The 20494-nt window shown below is 42.6% G+C and overlaps 1 protein-coding gene across 1 annotated transcript in view; it reads right to left on the reverse strand.

Annotated features, from left to right (window-relative positions):
* Positions 1-20494, reverse strand: part of DNAH11 (dynein axonemal heavy chain 11) — a 380134-nt gene that overhangs the window by 221504 nt on the left and 138136 nt on the right. The window contains exons 34-37 of the mRNA XM_069729806.1: positions 13403-13559; positions 13174-13319; positions 12957-13073; positions 10475-10613 (exon numbers count right to left, since the gene is read on the reverse strand). Coding sequence (XP_069585907.1) covers positions 10475-10613; positions 12957-13073; positions 13174-13319; positions 13403-13559 — 559 coding nt within the window. The remainder of the gene's footprint in view (positions 1-10474; positions 10614-12956; positions 13074-13173; positions 13320-13402; positions 13560-20494) is intronic.

Genomic DNA, 20494 nt, shown 5'->3' on the forward strand with positions numbered 1-20494 from the left:
CAACTTCTGGACCAAATCCTGACTGATAGCAGTCCATTCTTGCATAATGAATGCTTGCATTTTGCCAGAATTTGTTGGTTTTTGTATGTCCACCCGTCTCTTGATGATTGACCACAAGTTCTCAATGGGATTAAGATCTGGGGAGTTTCCAGGCCATGGACCCAAAATCTCTATGTTTTGTTCCATGAGCCATTTAGTTATCACCTTTGCTTTATGGCAAGGTGCTCCATCATGCTGGAAAAGGCATTGTTGGGCGCCAAACTGCTCTTGGACGGTTGGGAGAAGTTGCTCTTGGAGGACATTCTGGTACCATTCTTTATTCATGGCTGTGTTTTTAGGCAAGACTGTGAGTGAGCCGATTCCCTTGGCTGAGAAGCAACCCCTCACATGAATGGTTTCAGGATGCTTTACAGTTGGCATGAGACAAGACTGGTGGTAGCGCTCACCTCTTCTCCGAATAAGCTGTTTTCCAGATGTCCCAAACAATGGAAAAGGGGATTCATCAGAGAAAATGACTTTGCCCCAGTCCTCAGCAGTCCACTCCCTGTACCTTTTGCAGAATATCAGTCGGTCCCTGATGTTTTTTCTGGAGAGAAGTGGCTTCTTTGCTGCCCTCCTTGAAACCAGGCCTTGCTCACAGAGTCTGTGAGGCATCACAGTGCGTGCAGAAGCACTCACACCAGCCTGCTGCCATTCATGAGCAAGCTCGGCACTGCTGGTAGTCCGATCCCGCAGCTGAAACAGTTTTAAGATACGGTCCTGGCGCTTGCTGGTCTTTCTTGGGCGCCCTGGAGCCTTTTTGACAACAATGGAAGCTCTCTCCTTGAAGTTCTTGATGATGCAATAGATTGTTGACTGAGGTGCAATCTTTGTAGCTGCGATACTCTTCCCTGTTAGGCCATTTTTGTGCAGTGCAATGATGGCTGCACATGTTTCTTTAGAGATAACCATGGTTAACTGAAGAGAAACAATGATACCAAGCACCAGCCTCCTTTTAAAGTGTCCAGTGATGTCATTCTTACTTAATCATGACTGATTGATCGCCAGCCCTGTCCTCATCAACACCCACACCTGTGTTAATGGATCAATCACTAAAACGATGTTAGCTGCTCCTTTTAAGGCAGGACTGCAATGATGTTGAAATGTGTTCTGGGGGTTAAAGTTCATTTTCTGGGCAAATATTGACTTTGCAAGAACAGTAATTGCTGTTAAGCTGATCACTCTGACATTCAGGAGTATATGCAAATTGCCATTAGAAAAAATGAAGCAGTAGACTTTGGAAAAATTAATATTTGTCTCATTCTCAAAATTTTTGTCCATGACTGTATAACAGCCCACATAGCATATAACACAGCCATGTAGTTTATAACAGCCCACATAGCATATAACACAGCCACGTAGTTTATAACAGCCCACATAGCATATAACACAGCCACATAGTTTATAACAGCCCACGTAGCATATAACACAGCCACGTAGTTTATAACAGCCCACGTAGCATATTACACAGCCACGTAGTTTATAACAGCCCACGTAGCATATTACACAGCCACGTAGTTTATAACAGCCCACGTAGCATATAACACAGCTCACGTAGTATATAACAGCCCACGCACGCAGTGTATAACACAGCCCACGTAGTGTATAACACAGCCCACGTAGTGTATAACACAGCCCACGTAGTGTATAACACAGCCCACGTAGTGTATAACACAGCCCACGTAGTGTATAACACAGCCCATGTAGTGTATAACACAGCCCACGTAGTATATAACACAGCCCACGTAATATATAACACCCAGGTAGTACACAGCCCACATAATATATAGCACAGCCCACAGAGTATATAGCACAGCCCACGTAGTATATTGCACAGCCCACGTAGTATATTGCATAGCCCACGTAGTATATTGCACAGCCCACGTAGTATATTGCACAGCCCACATAGTATATTGCACAGCCACGTAGTATATTGCACAGCCACATAGTATATTGCCCAGCCCACGTAGTATATTGCACAGCCCACGTAGTATATTGCACAGCCCACGTAGTATATTGCACAGCCCACGTAGTATATAGCAATGTGGGCATCATATCCCTGTTAAAAAAAATAATTAAAATAAAAAATAGTGATATATAAGTTTTTTTTTTATTATTATTTTTAACATTAGATCTTTTTACTATTGATGCTGCACAGGCAGCATCAATAGTAAAAAGTTGGTCACACAGGGTTAATAGCAGCGTTAACGGAGTGCGTTACACCGCGGCATAACGCGGTCCATTAGCGCTGCCATTAACCCTGTGTGAGCGCTGACTGGAGGGGAGTATGGAGCAGGCACTGACTGCGGGGAGGAACGAGCGGCCATTTTGCCGCCGGACTGTGCCCGTCGCTGATTGGTCCAATCAGCGACGCGGGATTTCCGGGACAGACAGACAGATGGAAGTGACCCTTAGACAATTATATAGTAGATGTTCTTCAGGCCATGTCCTGCACTTTTTTTTACATACTTTCACTTGACTGATCTTTCAGAATGGTCTAATAAAGACTCATTCAGATGTCAATGTCAATTGGTCTGAGCACGGGCAGCTAATGCACAGACTGGCCACGTCTCTCCGAATCTGAGCCAGACAGCTTCATATATTTCTATGAGGTCGGTCACTCTCAGGTCCAAAGACCCGCAACCAGTCCATGCATTGCAGTCAAACATCAGACTGCAGTATACAGACGTCTGAACGAGCCCTAAGGAGTAAAGGCCCCTTCACATTAAGCGACGCTGCAGCGATACCGACAACGATCCGGATCGCTGCAGCGTCGCTGTTTGGTCGCTGGAGAGCTGTCACACAGACAGCTCTCCAGCGACCAACGATGCCGGTAACCAGGGTAAACATCGGGTAACTAAGCGCAGGGCCGCGCTTAGTAACCCGATGTTTACCCTGGTTACCATCCTAAAAGTAAAAAAAACAAACAGTACATACTTACCTACCGCTGTCTGTCCTCGGCTCTGTGCTCTGCACTCCTCCTGTACTGTCTGTGTGAGCACAGCGGCCGGAAAGCAGAGCGGTGACGTCACCGCTCTGCTTTCCGGCTGACCGACACTCACAGCCAGTACAGGAGGAGTGCAGAGCACAGCGCTGGAGGACAGACAGCGTTAGGTAAGTATGTACTGTTTGGTTTTTTTTTACTTTTAGGATGGTAACCAGGGTAAACATCGGGTTACTAAGCGCGGCCCTGCACTTAGTTACCCGATGTTTACCCTGGTTACCAGTGAAGACATCGCTGGATCGGTGTCACACACGCCGATCCAGCGATGTCCACGGGAGAGCCAGCGACCAAATAAAGTTCTGGACTTTCTTCAGCGACCAACGATCTCCCAGCAGGGGCCTGATCGTTGGTCGCTGTCACACAGAACGATTTTATTAACGATATCGTTGCTACGTCACAAAAGCAACGATATCGTTAACAATATTGTTATGTGTGAAGGTACCTTAACAGTGATGGCCTATAAGCGACATCAATAGACTTATTTGTAGATTGTAACACATTTAATGAACACTATAACCTTCAACTTTGGAGGTTGAGTGCGCCGGATGACTCTGTAGTCAGCTATGAAACTGTATTTGCTAATCACAGTTTAGCAAACCACTGACAAATGGTCATCTAAAAAACTGATATTAGAGCTGGATTGCCACTTACAATATTGCGATTATATATGCCATCTTTTTCTAAGTTAAATCTCATCATGGTCGCAATGTTCTTTAATAAGAAAAGTTGGACGAGTATAAATGTTGGACAAAAATTTACATTTTTAAAAATTCAAAAATGCTAACTGTGACTTTTATCCATAAGCAATTCATATTAATCATTGATATTTGATACTCTTATTACACTCCTGATCTGACTACATAGGTTTTGCTTGCAGATTGTAACTGGAAAAAGGTGCCAGTTTTCCTTCCCTCTAATGCTGAAATTGGCCATTGTTGTTTAACCCCTTAGTGACAGAGCCAATTTGGTACTTAATGACCGGGCCAATTTTTACAATTCTGACCACTGTCACTTTATGAGGTTATAACTCTGGAACGCTTCAACGGATCCCGCTGATTCTGAGATTGTTTTTTCGTGACATATTGCACTTCATGTTAGTGGTAACATTTCTTCGATATTACTTGCGTTTATTTATTAAAAAAACGGAAATATGGCGAAAATTTTGAAAATTTTGCAATTTTCAAACTTTGAATTTTTATGCCCTTACATCAGAGAGATATGTCACACAAAATGGTCAATAAATAACATTTCCCATATGTCTACTTTACATCAGCACAATTTTGGAAAAAAAAAAAAATTATTAGGGAGTTATAAGGGTTAAAATTTGACCAGCAATTTCTTATTTTTACAGCAAAATTTACAAAACCATTTTTTTTAGGGACCACCTCACATTTGAAGTCAGTTTGAGGGGTCTATGTAGCAGAAAATGCCCAAAATTGACACCATTCTAAAAACTGCACCCCTCAAGGTGCGCAAAACCACATTCAAGAAGTTTATTAACCCTTCAGTTGCTGCACAGGAACTAAAGCAATGTGGAAGGAAAAAATGAACATTTTACTTTTTTTCACAAATATTTTACTTCAGAATCAATTTTTTTTATTTTCACATGTGTAAAAAAAGAAAATGAACCACATAATTTGTTGTGCAATTTGTCCGGAGAATGCCGATACCCCATTTTTCACAAAAATGATCTTTTCACCCCCAATTTTTTATTTTCCCAAGGGTAGCAAGACAAAATAGACCCCAAAAGTTGTTGTGCAATTTGTCCTGAGTATGTCGATACCCCGTATGTGGGGGTAAACCTCTGTTTGGGTGCACAGTAGAGCTCAGAAGGGAAGGAGCGCCATTTGACTTTTTCAACATAGAATTCTCTGGAATTGAGATCGGACACCATGTCGCGTTTGGAGAGCCCCTGATGTGCCTAAACAGTGGAAACCCCCCACAAGTGACACCATTTTGGAAACTAGACCCCCTAAGGAACTTATCTAGGTGTGTGGTCAATACTTTGAACCCCTAAGTGCTTCACACAAGTTTATAACGTAGAGCCGAAAAAATTAAAAATCATTTTTTTTTCACAAAAATGATCTTTTCACCCCCAATTTTTTATTTTCCCAAGGGTAGCAAGACAAAATAGACCCCAAAAGTTGTTGTGCAATTTGTCCTGAGTATGTCGATACCCCGTATGTGGGGGTAAACCTCTGTTTGGGTGCACAGTAGAGCTCAGAAGGGAAGGAGCGCCATTTGACTTTTTCAACATAGAATTCTCTGGAATTGAGATCGGACACCATGTCGCGTTTGGAGAGCCCCTGATGTGCCTAAACAGTGGAAACCCCCCACAAGTGACACCATTTTGGAAACTAGACCCCCTAAGGAACTTATCTAGGTGTGTGGTCAACACTTTGAACCCCCAAGTGCTTCACACAAGTTTATAACGTAGAGCCGAAAAAATTAAAAATCATTTTTTTTTCACAAAAATGATATTTTCACCCCCAATTTTTTATTTTCCCAAGGGTAGCAAGACAAAATAGACCCCAAAAGTTGTTGTGCAATTTGTCCTGAGTATGTCGATACCCTGTATGTGGGGGTAAACCTCTGTTTGGGCGCACTGCGGAGCTTGGAAGGGAAGGCGCGCCGTTTGACTTTTTAATCTCTTAATTGTGAGAGCGGACGTCATTTTGGGTTTGTAGATGTGCCTAACAGCAGAAACCCCCCACAACTGACCCCGTTTTGGAAACTACACCCCTCAAAGATTTTAATCAGGGGTATATTGAGCAATTTGAACCCACATGTATGACACAGAGTTTGATAACATTAGGTTGTCATATTGAAAAAATTCATTTTTTTCCACGAGAATCTTGTTTTAGACCTGAATGTCTCGATTTTTCAGAAATAACATCAAAAAGTGGACCCCACAATTCGTTACCCACTTTATTATGAGTGCAGCAATATCCCATATGTAGTAAAAAAGTTCTGTTTGGACAAATGGCAGGGCTTGGACAGAAAGGGGCACAATGTGACAAATTTGGCTTTATTTGAAATTGAAGATCCAGGACCCATTCAAAGCTTCTAGAGACATTGAGCAAAAAAGAAAATCCTTCCAGGAATTATTACTCACAGAGGGAGGCATGCTCCTAAAACACAATGGCTGACTATAAAATTGGTCTTGCTAACAAAACAGTTGTCCCGCATTTGCGTATATTGTAGCAGGAAGAATAAACTGTACTGGAATGAAGGGCAAAATGTGTAGGAAAATGCAGCCAACTATGTGGCAAAGCGGAGTTTGTTCCAAAGATGAAAGAACACCATCAGGGCTAGAATGGCAGACACTTTCAGAGACTGGTCGTACAACGTCCTTTTAGCTCCATCAATCCCTATATGAGAGACGAATGTGCCAATAGACGTGGTACACCATAGCAAGCTCCCACCCGCCAAGGTCAGAACCGCTATATGCACAAAACAACCAGTTCTCTATAGAAAGTATTGTCTGGTACCAGAGGTTCGGCAAGAACCATAAAGTAAAGCCCATAGTGTATAAGTACGGAACTTCCTCATTTTTTAGAAATCCTACAATAAAATGATCATGCCCGTATCATCAACATAAATATAAGTAATATAAATGGAAGCCAAAGTTTTGTGTAGCAAGACAGTTATAAAAACAGTCAAAGTTAGATAAATGGTCAAAAATGTTTGAGTAATAAAGTCCTAGAATTCATTTTCAGATAATCTCACTTTGCAAGAACATTTGTGGGGTCCACACTCTAGAGCGTACAGAAGTGGGTACGTGGATGAGAATTTGTTGGAATAGTAGTTTGGTATGGGATTGATCGAGTCGTAGAATTTTCAGATGACCTGACTTTGCAAGAACATTTGTGGGGTCCACACTCTAGAGCGTACAGACGTGGGTACGTGGATGAGAATTTGTTGGAATAGTAGTTTGGTATGGGATTGATCGAGTCGTAGAATTTTCAGATGACCTGACTTTGCAAGAACATTTGTGGGGTCCACACTCTAGAGCGTACAGACGTGGGTACGTGGATGAGAATTTGTTGGAATAGTAGTTTGGTATGGGATTGATCGAGTCGTAGAATTTTCAGATGACCTGACTTTGCAAGAACATTTGTGGGGTCCACACTCTAGAGCGTACAGACGTGGGTACGTGGATGAGAATTTGTTGGAATAGTAGTTTGGTATGGGATTGATCAAATTCTGGAATTAATTGTGAAATGGGGTAAAATGGGATCTACTAATTAAAATATTTATCAATTGTTCCAAATTGTACTACTGGGGCCACTAAGCAGAAAATAAAAATGATTGAAAAAAAAAACAAACTAATAATTGTAGGTGGTGTGGTAGGTCTCAAAACAGGGGGAGATACAAAGGCCTGGTTGGGATGGGCATGTGGGGCAATAAAATCGGGAATCACTCCGCCTGCCATGCTTTCTGCAAACTCGGCACCTTTTTTGAGGATACCTTTGGGTGGGAGTGACAGGGACAGGGTGAGGAAAATGGCGTTCTGACAGTCTCCGGGAATCCTCAGAGTCGAAGGCTTCCCCCGGTGCCATGGACTCAAATATGAGGCTCTCTACTACTTTTTCCTGAAAGTGCAGGAAAGTTAGTGGTCCTTGAGATTTTTTGTATAGGACAAAACTGTTGTAGGTGGCAGTCTGAATTAGATAGATTCCCACCTTTTTATACCACGCCCTGGTCTTCCTCTTGACCAGGTATGGTTGCAGAACCTGGTCTGACAGGTCTACGCCACCCATATGTCTATTATATTCTGTGACGCAGACAGGTTTTTCTTTGTCCCTGGTGGCACCCCTCTCTCTGACCGTCACAGTGGTGTCCGTATGCAGTGTGGAAAGCATATAGACGTCCTTCCTGTCTTTCCACTTCACTGCAAGTAGTTGGTCGCTTGCAAGTGAAAATGACGCCCCCCTCTCCAAACGTCTGGACACCAACTGTGACGGAAACCCCACTCTGTTTTTCCTCACTGTCCCACAGGCCCCTGTACTTGCAGCATGGAGGGATTTGTATAGGGGGATACTCGTGTAATAATTATCTGTGTACACGTGGTACCCTTGATTGAGAAAGGGCGTCATTAGCTCCCAGACAATTTTGCCTGGGATACCAATTGTCTGGGGGCAGTTTGGGGGGTTTATTTGGCGGTCCCTACCTTCGTAAATTAGGAAGGTGGACGTGTACCCTGATGAGCTCTCGCAAGCTTTATATAATTTTACGCCGTATTTGGCTCTCTTGGAGGGAATAAATTGGCGGAATGAAAGACGGCCCTTGTAGCTCATCAAGGACTCGTCGACTGCCATATTTTGCTCTGGGGTATAGGAATTTAGAAAGGAAGTTTTTAGGAGGGAAATTAGGGGTCTTAATTTATTTAGCCGATCGTAGTTGGGGTCAGTTCTTGGGAGAGCTTGGGCATTGTCACTGAAGTGGAGGAATCTCATCAGGGCTTCGTAACGGGCTCGGGACATGATGGCTGCAAATACAGGGGTGCAGTGGACAGCTTTTGTTGCCCAGTAAGAGCGGAGAGTGGGTTTTTTTACTATACCCATATTCAGGGTGAGGCCTAAGAATTTTTTAATTTCGGGGACATTTGTGGGGATCCAGGAACGGGAATGAAAGGCAGTGGGTTTTTGGGAAATATATTGCCGGGCATATAGGTTAGTTTGGTGGACGATTAATTGCAGGACTTCAGGGCTAATGAAAATTTCAAAAAAATCAATGGGGGTAAAATTGGCGACATCTACTTTTATTCCAGGGACTGCAGAAAAAGGGGGAATTTGAGGGGAAAATGAGGTGTCATTATACCACAGCGGTGGGGGGACTGCGGTACTTGGTCCTGCCTCTGAAGCTTCAGCAGTGACGACCGACTCCGCTACCACCGGGCTGGGGGATCCCGTGGAGGAAGAGTCGTCATCACTGTCTGAAAACTGCTCAACTTCAGGGGCAGAATCTGTTTCGCTGCCGGAGCTGCCGGAGCAAAGCAGGCTGTAAGCTTGCTCCGCGCTAAAAGTTCTGCGAGCCATTTTATCTAATTCCTCCCCTAACCCTAACCCTAACCCTACCCCTAAAAAAATTTTTTAAAAAAAATTATAATTTTTTTTTTTTCTTTTTTTTTTTTTTTTTTTTATAATCCTCTGCTGGTGATGCAGGGATTACGGAGAACGGGGGTGGGTAAATGGGATGCTGGCGGAGGCAGATATTATGTTTTTTGTCACTGACAGAGCAGCACTTGAACTGTAGTCTCTCTCTCTTCTCTCCTAGAACAACTACAAGGAGAGAAGAGAAAGGTACAGCCCAAGTGCTGCCATGTTTATCAAATATTAGGGGTTTTGATCACTGTAATTGGACATATTACAGTAATCAAAACCCAGCAGCCAATGAGAAAATTCTCATAGGTTGCTGGGTCTCTGCTGGCAGATCATGGCAGGCGCACTGCGCATGCGCCCGCCATTTTCTTCCAGCAGAGAAGAAGAAGGGGGGCCAGGAGCAGTGGGCTGGGGACCGGGGACCACTACTGAGGACCGGGGACCACTACTGAGGACCGGGGACAGGAGCAGGCGGTATGGTGGGGGGCTCGGGGGCTCTATTTCTCTCCCCTCTGATGTGCGATCACATCAGAGGGGAGAGAAATGCAAAGCATTTTTTTTTTTTTTACAAACTATTTGCAGCGATCGCAATCCCGGGGGTCTGTAAAGACCCCTGGGATTGCGATCGCTCCAGGGGGTCTGCGATCGCTCCAGGGGGTCTGTAAAAACAGACCCCAATACACCGGGGGAAGCTAGGCTTTGGCGGGCGCATCTGCACATGCGCCCGCCATTTTGGAGCCCGGGCAGGAAGGAGGAGGGTCGGGGACCGGGGGGGCACCTTCTCCGGTACATAAGGTACCGTGGGGGGCTCGGGGGACCCTATTTCTCTCCCCTCTAATGTCCGATCACATTAGAGGGGAGAGAAACACAATACTAATCGCGTTTTTTTTTTTTTTTTGCGATCGCCGGTAAACGGTTAATTACCGGCGATCGCAAAAGCGGGGTCGGTGAAAACCGACCCGAATCATGTTCTCTGGGGTCTCGGCTACCCCCGGCAGCCGAGACCCCGGAGAAAATCGGCCTCTGGGGGGCGCTATGTACTTTTTCCACAGCGCCGTTAATTAACGGCGCTGTGGCTTAAGTACCCTTAGCGGCCGCCGTTAAAAGGCGTATCGGCGGTCGCTAAGGGGTTAATATGATAAAATAATGTAAAAATGTACAGATTTCTCAAAAAAAATTCTACTGCTGTATATTGTAAAAGAAATCAGAACAAACAAGTGAAAACATCAATTTTCTTTTTATAATTCCAACAATGTAAAATATGGAAAGAAAGCCTAAAATTTGTAGAAAAGAAGATCCGTGAATGGGCAAGCAATAATAATATTACCTGTTTGGAAAGCAGCTCCTTGCACAGTGTGTAAAGGGTAATAAATTTCCGGGCTAGCGGGCGGGCGTCAAGGAACCCCTCAGCTATCAGCATTATTTCACAGATTAGCTCAGTGTCTGGAACCACCATGGCACATGGCCTGGAAGAAGTGCAGTGAATAATCATTAAAGCTGCAGTCTGAACAAGGCCGTGAAGATATTGAAATATAATAAGTATATTAAAAATGCTACGCTGCACTGTGAACTGACATTTTAAGAATACAAACAAAATATTCTACGTGTAAAAATGACTATTTCAATACTGGATTAACGATTTTTACAATAATGATAATATTAATATCTCTCAATATGCTCACAGCAATAATAAGCGGTGTTATACAGGGGAGGTCTTCTCAAAGAAAATGGTCAGTTCAGTACATATAATAAATGCTGAAACGGTAAGTGTCACAGAACATGTAGTCTGTATAAGGTGTCCGGAGAGGTCTTACTCTACGGTTTCTGTGAATGTTGTGTCAAGTCTGTAGACAGGTTAGACATGGTTTTTTTTTCGCGCTAATTTATATGTTTACGTTGCAAAAAAAAAAATCACAAGTTTCTTAAATAATTATTTCAGTTTTACATTTCAATTAAGAGGCAAAGGTGACTTCTCAGTTGCAAAATGAATACAAATAAATTATGAATCTGAGGGGTATTTTAATAATATAGTTTAGGTTTGTGATTCCAATAATTTAAATTCTATGCTCTTATGTTGCAACATTGCCAAACAAACTACTACTAGTAACTAATGGGTTTCTTCATTGTGGATATTAAGCTAGAATGATTTTGTACAATCAGTAACTCTGGGGGGGGGGGGGCGGCTTAATTTTCCATAACAGGTATGTTATGGAGACTGAGCTTCAAACCAGTGCTCCATGAATAAGCAAAAATATGCAAAGTAGCTCATACCAGCCAAACCAGGGATCCATCTGTAGACAGTACTGTTTCAGAGTTTTGCCCCTCATCTACATAGAGCAGACATTTTCACACCAATGGATAACTGCCTTGAAAGTACTTCTCCATACTAAACAGTGTATCTTTAATGAGAGCTGTTACCCACCCTGAGCTACAGCAAGGCATTGCCTTCAGCAAACCAGTAGCCCTGCTCTGTACTGATGAGGGGCAAAAACCCTGAAACAGTGTTGTCTCCTAGTGATAAGCGAATATACTCGGTACTCGAGATTTCCCGAGCACGTTCGGGTGACCTCCGAGTATTTTTTAGTGCTCAGAGATTTAGTTTTCATCGCCGCAGCTGAATGATTTACATCTGTTTGCCAGCATAAGTACATGTGGGGATTCCCTAAGCAACCAGGCAACCCCCACATGTACTTATGCTGGCTAACAGATGTAAATCATTCAGCTGCAGCAATAAAAACTAAATCTCCGAGCACTAAAAAATACTCGGAGGACCCCCGAGAATGCTTGGGAAATCTCGAGTAACGAGTATATTCGCTCATCACTAGTGTCTACAGATGGGTTTTTGGTTTGGCTGGTATAGGTTGCTCTGTCTACGATCAGTAAAAATCCCAACAGGACACCAAATTACTATAACTAAAGTTAAAACAAAGTGAAATTATTGCTTGATGATCAACCACTAAGGGCTGAGTCCACGTGTGTATTACAGCTTGCACTGTGAATTAGTCCCTATTGTATCTCGGCCTCCATCTGAATTGCCGCTAGGACCGTACGGTCTCACAGTGTGACTGTACAGGCCACATGTATATGGCTTTACATGAGCCCATAGGCTTTTACAGTTGCACTTTTTTTCCTGTTAGTAATTCAAATCCTTTGCAAAGTGCTTTTTGTGTCATTTTCACATTCCTCAATATTACGCTCTACATTTTTTGTGCTTATTTTTTTTAAATCAAAAATAATTGGAAGTATAAAGACGACCTAAACATATAGTAATGTGAATGGAGACTAACACAGTTAGTCATATATTCCACCTTTTATATACATGACCGATGGATCCATTTTAGGTTTACTGTTTTGACATACACAGCTGCTAATATTCAGGACATTTATCCAATTATTCTAGAACATACATTTTGGGGTGTACAGAATTAAAACATCCGTGCCTGAAATGATGGAGTTGGATTCTGAGTAATGAGAGCAGGATGAATAAATTTTGGCTTTAAACGGGGAGTTACAGATATATACTGGCAACTAACAAAACCTGTAAGATTAGCAGTATAGGTAAAATATTATGTACGATCTGTAATTGCCTACCAGACTTTTCGTACTGCGCTGTTAGATTTTTACTATTTTTTTTAATGGCTATAAAATTTGCTATTTTGTTTTCTATTGTATAACTGAAACACCTATCAGATTTTATTTTTCCTGTGGTTAAAATTTCTAAAGCACGTAATAGTAATCATCCAAATAAAATACAAAATGTGCTAGTAAAGAAAGCAACAATAGATGGCGATAGTGCTCCAATAGCTTGCCTGAAAAGGGCCTTGAGATTCTCGGGGAGTTCTGTGCGGCCAGCATATCCAGGATTCATAGTGATAAATATTCCCACTGATGGCTTCAATGTGATGTTTTCTCCGAGGAAAAAGAATCTGTCAGGAGGAGAGGGACAAGCTGTGAAATGCGTTCTTTGCCACAGATTACATTTTGATTTGATGTAAGTTATCATTTCTGGATAGATCCTCTACTTGCCTCTTTTTCTTGTTGCGAATGGCATCTTGAATACTTTTCACCTGTACTGCAACCACTGACAAAACTTCCACTGCAATCCTGTTAAATTCATCAAAACATCCCCAGGCCCCGGTCTGCGCCAGACCTTTATATATGTTTCCTACAGACTGTGAGACAAATTGCAATGAAACGACACTGTGGGAAGAAATGTTTTAGGAAGCACAGATTGTGAATTTGCAATTTAACTTACTTTATAATCCATCTGTTCAGAGCAGTTGAAAACGTAAACCATCACCCCCAGGGCCCGACCTAAATCTTTGGTCGTTTCAGTTTTTCCTGTTCCAGCAGGGCCGGCCGGTGCGCCGCTCATAGTCAGGTGGAGGGACTGCGTCAGGGTGATGTAGCACCTAGAAAAAGCAGCAAGTCCACTCTTAAAAAGTAATTGAAAGAATTGGCTGGACAAACATAAAAACATGTTAACCTCTTAATGCCGACCCACTGTTTTTTGACAGAGGCACAATATGTGCACAAATGCTTCATTCATTCATTTTCTATGGGACTGCCGGAAAAAGCTGAGCGCTAAACTTGGATATCTCCCACAGATAGGGGTGCAACGATTGTGGTCACAGATGATGAGATCGTGACCGGGCCTGTGTGAGAAGGAGGCCTGCGATGCCACTGCCTATTCCACCTGGATGTGCATCCTCAGAAGGGGCCCAGGATGGGGGGTATTAGAAGATGCCCAGGATGGGGAACATTGTTATAAGATAGGGACCAGGATGGCAGGTATTATTACTGGAAGGGTCCAAGACAGGGGATAATATTACTGAAAGGGGCCTCAGGATCGAAGGCATTATTATAGGAAGAGGCCAAGGATGGTGGGACATTATTAACTGATGAACCTGCGACGGGGAACATTATTATATGATGGGGATATCATACCAAGATGGGGCCCTGGATGAACATTGTTGTGGAATGGGGTCATTGATGGGGGATAATATTATAGGAAGGATCCAAGATGGGTGACTATTTCATAGGGGCGAACACACATGTTTTTATAGGATCTAGAACTATATAATGGTCCATACGTCTGACCAACATGCAGGTGAGGGCCTATGTTCAAATTTTGCACCGGGTTCCATCAGACTTTAATTACGCCACTGCCCACAATCCCATAGAGAATGGTGCGGTGGCAGACATGTCTGGCCACTGCTGCATTCAAATGGAGGTCCTAAGGATGACATGACAAAAATTTATGACAAACATAAAGGGTAAAAAAAAAAAAAAAAAAAAAAGAAAAGTACCACCCAAAACATCTATGCAGTAGAGATGATAAATGTATGATCATCAAGGATGTGTCCACTAAGTCCAAAGTCCTATGTGAATGGAGCCGCAATGAGAATGAGGAACCACCATGCAATGAACATTTGTGTTTTTTTGTGTTTGCAAGCTTTGGATCAGGTACTGCCTAGAAGCTTATAAAATATGTAATTATTAGTGATGAGCAAGTACACTCGTTGCTCGTGTTTTCCCGACCACACTCGGGTGGTCTCCGAGTATTTGTGACTGCTCAGATATTTAGCTTTTGCCCATGCAGCTGCATGATTTACAGCTGCCAGACATCTTGAATACATGTGGGGATTCACTAGCAACCCCCACATGTGTTCACCTTGTCAAGCAGCCGTATATCATGCAGCTGGGTCAACAAAAACTAAATCTCCTAGAACTAACAAATACTCAGAGACCACCTGAGCGTGCTCGGGAAAATCCAAGCAACGAGTACACTTGCTCATCACTGGTAATTATTTAGTATAGATCTTTTCAGAAGTTCCAATTTCAAAAAGCAGCATCGCCCCATTTCCTCAGTGTACACAAGCAATGAACTGGATTTCTGTGCTGAGGGTTTTAAAAAACAGAAGAGTTGCCCTGCAGCAGCCCGCATACTGTGACTGTGCAGCCTGTGTGCCCCTTGATCTCAGTGCTCCAGCCTCTCGGCTGATCATGGACATCCAGCTGCCGCACAAAACGATTTGTTACATGAGACGAGTGTAAAATTATCTTCTTCATTGATATTATAAAAAGAGAATTGGTCCCTGCCATCCACTTCAAGCTGCTGGATATTCTACCACCACTGTATGTATTTATTACCCTGTGCTGCCCATTCATTTGTAGAAAAGGCCGATATTACAGAGATCTGTAAATTCTTTGAAGGGATTTAAATAGCACAAAGTAACAAATTGAGGGAGATTTATTAAAACAGACATGCTGTTTATTAAGATCAATGTCAAGTATGGCGTAAGATGCTCGAAATTTATTAGAAGGCCACTATTCCTAATACATTAGATGCATTGGGTGCTCCCGAGAATAAAGTCCACACCAACAAAATGAGATGCTGTAATTTATGCCATATAAATTATACTAAACTTGTTGGCCTCTGCATAGTTCCTCCCTTCCCATAAACTTCACTTTCACTTGTTTAGGGAAGTGCCTTGGGAAATGGAAAACTCTCCAGAAAGTCCCAAGTTATGGCATAAATATGAGGTACATCAAAGCTTGTGACTTTTTTTTTACACCAGAAAACTTGCATAGCTGTAATAAATCCTCCTCATTGGACAGTAGAAAGGCTGCTAACTTTATAACATTGCTTCAAATATATCTAGGCTAAGGCTATGTGCACACTTTCAGGATTTTTTGCGTTTTTTTTTTTTGCGTTTTTTCGGTCGTTTTCTCCGGGAAAAGCGCTTAAAAAACGCATACATAAGCATCCCATCATTTTTAATGCATTCTGCAATTTTTGTGCACATGATGCGCTTTTTTCTGCAAAAAAAACGCATCGCGGTAAAAAACGCATCATGTTCATTAATTTTGTGGATTTTTCGCATTTTTCCCGCTATTTAATGCATTGAGAAGCTCCGGGAAAAAAAGGCGCAAAAACGCACAAAAAACGCGCAAAAAAAACGCATGCGGATTTCTTGCAGTAAAAGTTGGGTTTTGTTCAGGAAATTTCTGCAAGAAATCCTGACGTGTGCACATAGCCTTCGGGATCTTTTGGGCAGGTTGACATGATCAATGTGATTACTGTTTTTCAGTTCCATCATAAGAAAAACAAAATGACAAAGTATTGGATCAGCCATATGATGGACACCAATTGCACTTGACAAACCCAACTGTATTAGGGCATGTGATAATTAAAAATAATAAAGTAAAATCAAATCTGTCAATGTTCACGATACTCTGAGGATATTATGTGACAGACAAGACATGGACTTTTTATTACAAGCAGTGTAAAGTTCAAAATTCCTATTTTTAGTATGTCATTTAAAAAGGACCTTTCACCAGTTGGAACATGGTAAATTATGAGTTTAAATAGGCATTGCCAAAGTTTTGTATCTGGGGGCTGTGTACTTCTACCCCTGAACAAAAATCACAAAATCATAAGCAGGCAGCAACACAGTGGAAAAAAGGAATACGTCCTCCTCTTCTCACTGATCTCTGCTGCTACTGTATTGAGCCAGCAGAGATGAGTTATATATAATTACAAACACTTCCAGATCTCATCTCCTGGCAGTAAGTGTGGGGGAGGATGAGAGTGGCAGTTCTGTGAGATGAGATCTGAAAGTGTTTGTAATGATACACCTGATACACAGTAGCTGCAGAGATCAGTGCAGAGCAGAAGGCGTGGTCTTTTTTTCACCCTGTGTTGCTCCTGGTTTACGATTGGTCTATGAAACATGAGGAAAGTAATAAAGCTCACTCTCATTTGCCATGTTATTTATCTGATCTTTTAAGCACTATAAGCACCTAAACTTTCAAAGTTAAAATCTTTGCAACGGAGATGAGAAGTTAAAAAATTAAAACTATGTTTAACTCAGCTCTGCAGCCACTGTTTCATGAAGTGACCAATTTAACATGCTCAAATTGGTGAAAGGTCTTCTTTAAAACACATTCATATCATTCACCAAGAAATCCACTCCACTTGGTGGCAATCTAACTCTTTTTGGTGCAGGAGTTAAAATGCTTCTGGTGCCATATCAAAACTCGAAACCAGTCCTTCTGTGGTACAACAAGTGACAGCACCAGTCTCCAAAGGAGAGACCCCTTTTGAACAAATACAATGAGAAACTTGATTTTTTAAAAAAAAGGTTTTTTAGGTAGTTTACATTGGAGAACTTCTATTTCATTCTGTTGGTGTCGGAGGATGAAAAGACTCCCTTTTAGGCTACTTTCACACATAAGGGTTTTTGTTTCAGGCACAATCCGGCAAGTTTGGAAAAAAAACGGATCTGTTTTTTTTTTTACGCTGGATCTGTTTTTTTCTCATAAAGTTGTATTAGCACCGGATTGCGCCTGATGGCCACACGCTTCATCTGATTTTTTCCAGATCGGTCCAAATAGTCGTTTCCGGCGGACGGAGAAAACGTCTAGAGGAACGTTTTTTGTGCGGTGAAAAAAGCGCACAGTAACGGAAGCGGTCAAAAACACATGAAACTGACATGTAAAACAATGATTCCGGTGTCCGGATCCGGTTTTCAATGTATTTTCCATTGAAATCATGCAGATTTTCCGTTCTGGGGTGTCTCTCTCTATCTCTCTCTCGTCAATTCAATGTAAAATCCATGTTAAAAATGAAAACCGGATCCGGCAGTTTTTCCACTATTTGCAACGGATCCGCTTTTTCTAACATTGGCCGGATTCTGCCTGATGTGTGAAAGTACAGTCATGGCCAAAAGTATTGACACCCCTGCAATTCTGTGAGATAATACTCAGTTTCTTCCTGAAAATGATTGCAAACACAAATTATTTGGTATTATTATCTTCATTTAATTTGTCTTAAATGAAAAAACACAAAAAGAATTGTCCTAAAGCCAAATTGGATAGAATTCCACAGCAAACATAAAAAAGGGGTGGACAAAAGTATTGGCACTGTTCGAAAAATCAACTGATGCTTCTCTAATTTGTGTAATTAACAGCACCTGTAACTTACCTGTTACACCTAACAGGTGTTGGCAATAACTAAATCACACTTGCAGCCAGTTGACATGGATTAAAGTTGACTCAACCTCTGTCCTGTGTCCTTGTGTGTACCACATTGAGCATGGAGAAAAGAATGAAGACCAAAGAACTGTCTGAGGACTTGAGAAACCAAATTGTGAGGAAGCATGAGCAATCTCAAGGCTACAAGTCCATCTCCAAAGACCTGAATGTTCCTGTGTCTACCGTGCGCAGTGTCATCAAGAAGTTTAAATCCCATGGCACTGTGGCTAACCTCCCTAGATGTGGATGGAAAAGAAAAATTGACAAGAGATTTCAACGCAAGATTGTGCGGATGTTGGATAAAGAATCTCGACTAACATCCAAACAAGTTCAAGCTGCCCTGCATTCCGAGGGTACAACAGTGTCAACCCGTACTATCCGTCGGCGTCTGAATGAAAAGGGACTGTATGATAGGAGACCCAGGAAGACCCCACTTCTTACACCGAGACATAAAAAAGCCAGGCTGGAGTTTGCCAAAACTTACCTGAAAAAGCCTAAAACGTTTTGGAAGAATGTTCTCTGGTCAGATGAGACAAAAGTAGAGCTTTTTGGGCAAAGGCATCAACATAGAGTTTACAGGAGAAAAAAAAGAGGCATTCAAAGAAAAGAACACAGTCCCTACAGTCAAACATGGCGGAGGTTCCCTGATGTTTTGGGGTTGCTTTGCTGCCTCTGGCACTGGACTCCTTGACCGTGTGCATGGCATTATGAAGTCTGAAGACTACCAACAAATTTTGCAGCATAATGTAGGGCCCAGTGTGAGAAAGCTGGGTCTCTCTCAGAGGTCATGGGTCTTCCAGCAGGACAATGACCCAAAACACACTTCAAAAAGCACTAGAAAATGGTTTGAGAGAAAGCACTGGAGACTTCTAAGGTGGCCAGCAATGACTCCAGACCTGAATCCCATAGAACACCTGTGGAGAGATCTAAAAATGGCAGTTTGGAGAAGGCACCCTTCAAATATCAGGGACCTGGAGCAGTTTGCCAAAGAAGAATGGTCTAAAATTCCAGCAGAGCATTGTAACAAACTCATTGATGGTTACCGGAAGCGGATGGTCGCAGTTATTTTGGCTAAAGGTTGTGCAACCAAGTATTAGGCTGATGGTGCCAATACTTTTGTCTGGCCCTTTTTTGGAGTTGTGTGTGAAATGATCAATGTTTTGCTTTTTGCGTCATTCTCTTTTGTGTTTTTTCATTCAAGACAAATTAAATGAAGATAATAATACCAAAGAATTTGTGTTTGCAATCATTTTCAGGAAGAAAATGAGTATTATCTGACAGAATTGCAGGGGTGTCAATACTTTTGGCCATGACTGTAGCCTTATTCAAAGACAATTCTTTTATTTTATTCTCAAGTGCATGCATACAATACAAGGTAGAAATAGTAGCCACATTTTTATTCGTGACAGATACTTGATACCGTATATACTCGAGTATAAGCCGAGATTTTCAGCCCATTTTTTTGGGCTGAAAGTCCCCCTCTCGGCTTATACTCGAGTCATACCCAGGGGTCCAGCAGGGAAGGGGGAGCGGGGTCTGTATAATTATACTCACCTACTCCTGGTGCGGTCCCTGCACGTCTTTTCCCCGGCGCTAAGAGCGTCTTCCTGTACTGAGCGGTCACATGATACCGCTCATTACAGTAATGAATATGTGGCTCCACCTCCCATAGAGGTGGAACCGCATATTCATTACTGTAATGAGCGGTAACGGTGACCGCTCAGTACAGGAAGAAGCTGCCGGCGCGGGGAAGCAGGGACTGCACTGCGCCAGGAACAGATGAGTATAACGGGGAAGGGAGCGCTGCGCTGCACGATATTCACCTGCTCCTCATTCCGGCGCCGCTCCATCTTCAGCTGTGACGCTCAGGTCAGAGGGTGCAGTGACGTGGTTAGTGCGCACCCTCTGCCTGAACGTCAGTGCAGGAGACGCTGAAGATGGAGCGGTGCCGGAACGAGGAGTAGGTGAATATTGAAAGTGCCGGGGGCCTGAGCAATGGAGAGGTGAGTATCTGATTTTTTTATCGCAGCAACAGCAAATGGGGCAAGTGTCTGTATGGAGCATCTATGGGGCCATAACGTTTGTGCAGCATTATATGTGGCCATAACGTTTGTGCAGCATTATATGGGGCCATAACGTTTGTGCAGCACTGTATGGGGCCATATCGTTTGTGCAGCACTGTATGGGGCCATAACGTTTGTGCAGCACTATATGAGGCAAGTGTCTGTATGGGGCCATAACGTTTGTGCAGCACTATATGGGGCAAGTGTCTGTATGGGTGGCACGGTGGCGTAGTGGTTAGCACTGC

Source organism: Ranitomeya imitator, chromosome 6 (genome assembly GCF_032444005.1).
Source record: "Ranitomeya imitator isolate aRanImi1 chromosome 6, aRanImi1.pri, whole genome shotgun sequence".
In the NCBI taxonomy this organism is placed as follows: domain Eukaryota; kingdom Metazoa; phylum Chordata; class Amphibia; order Anura; family Dendrobatidae; genus Ranitomeya; species Ranitomeya imitator.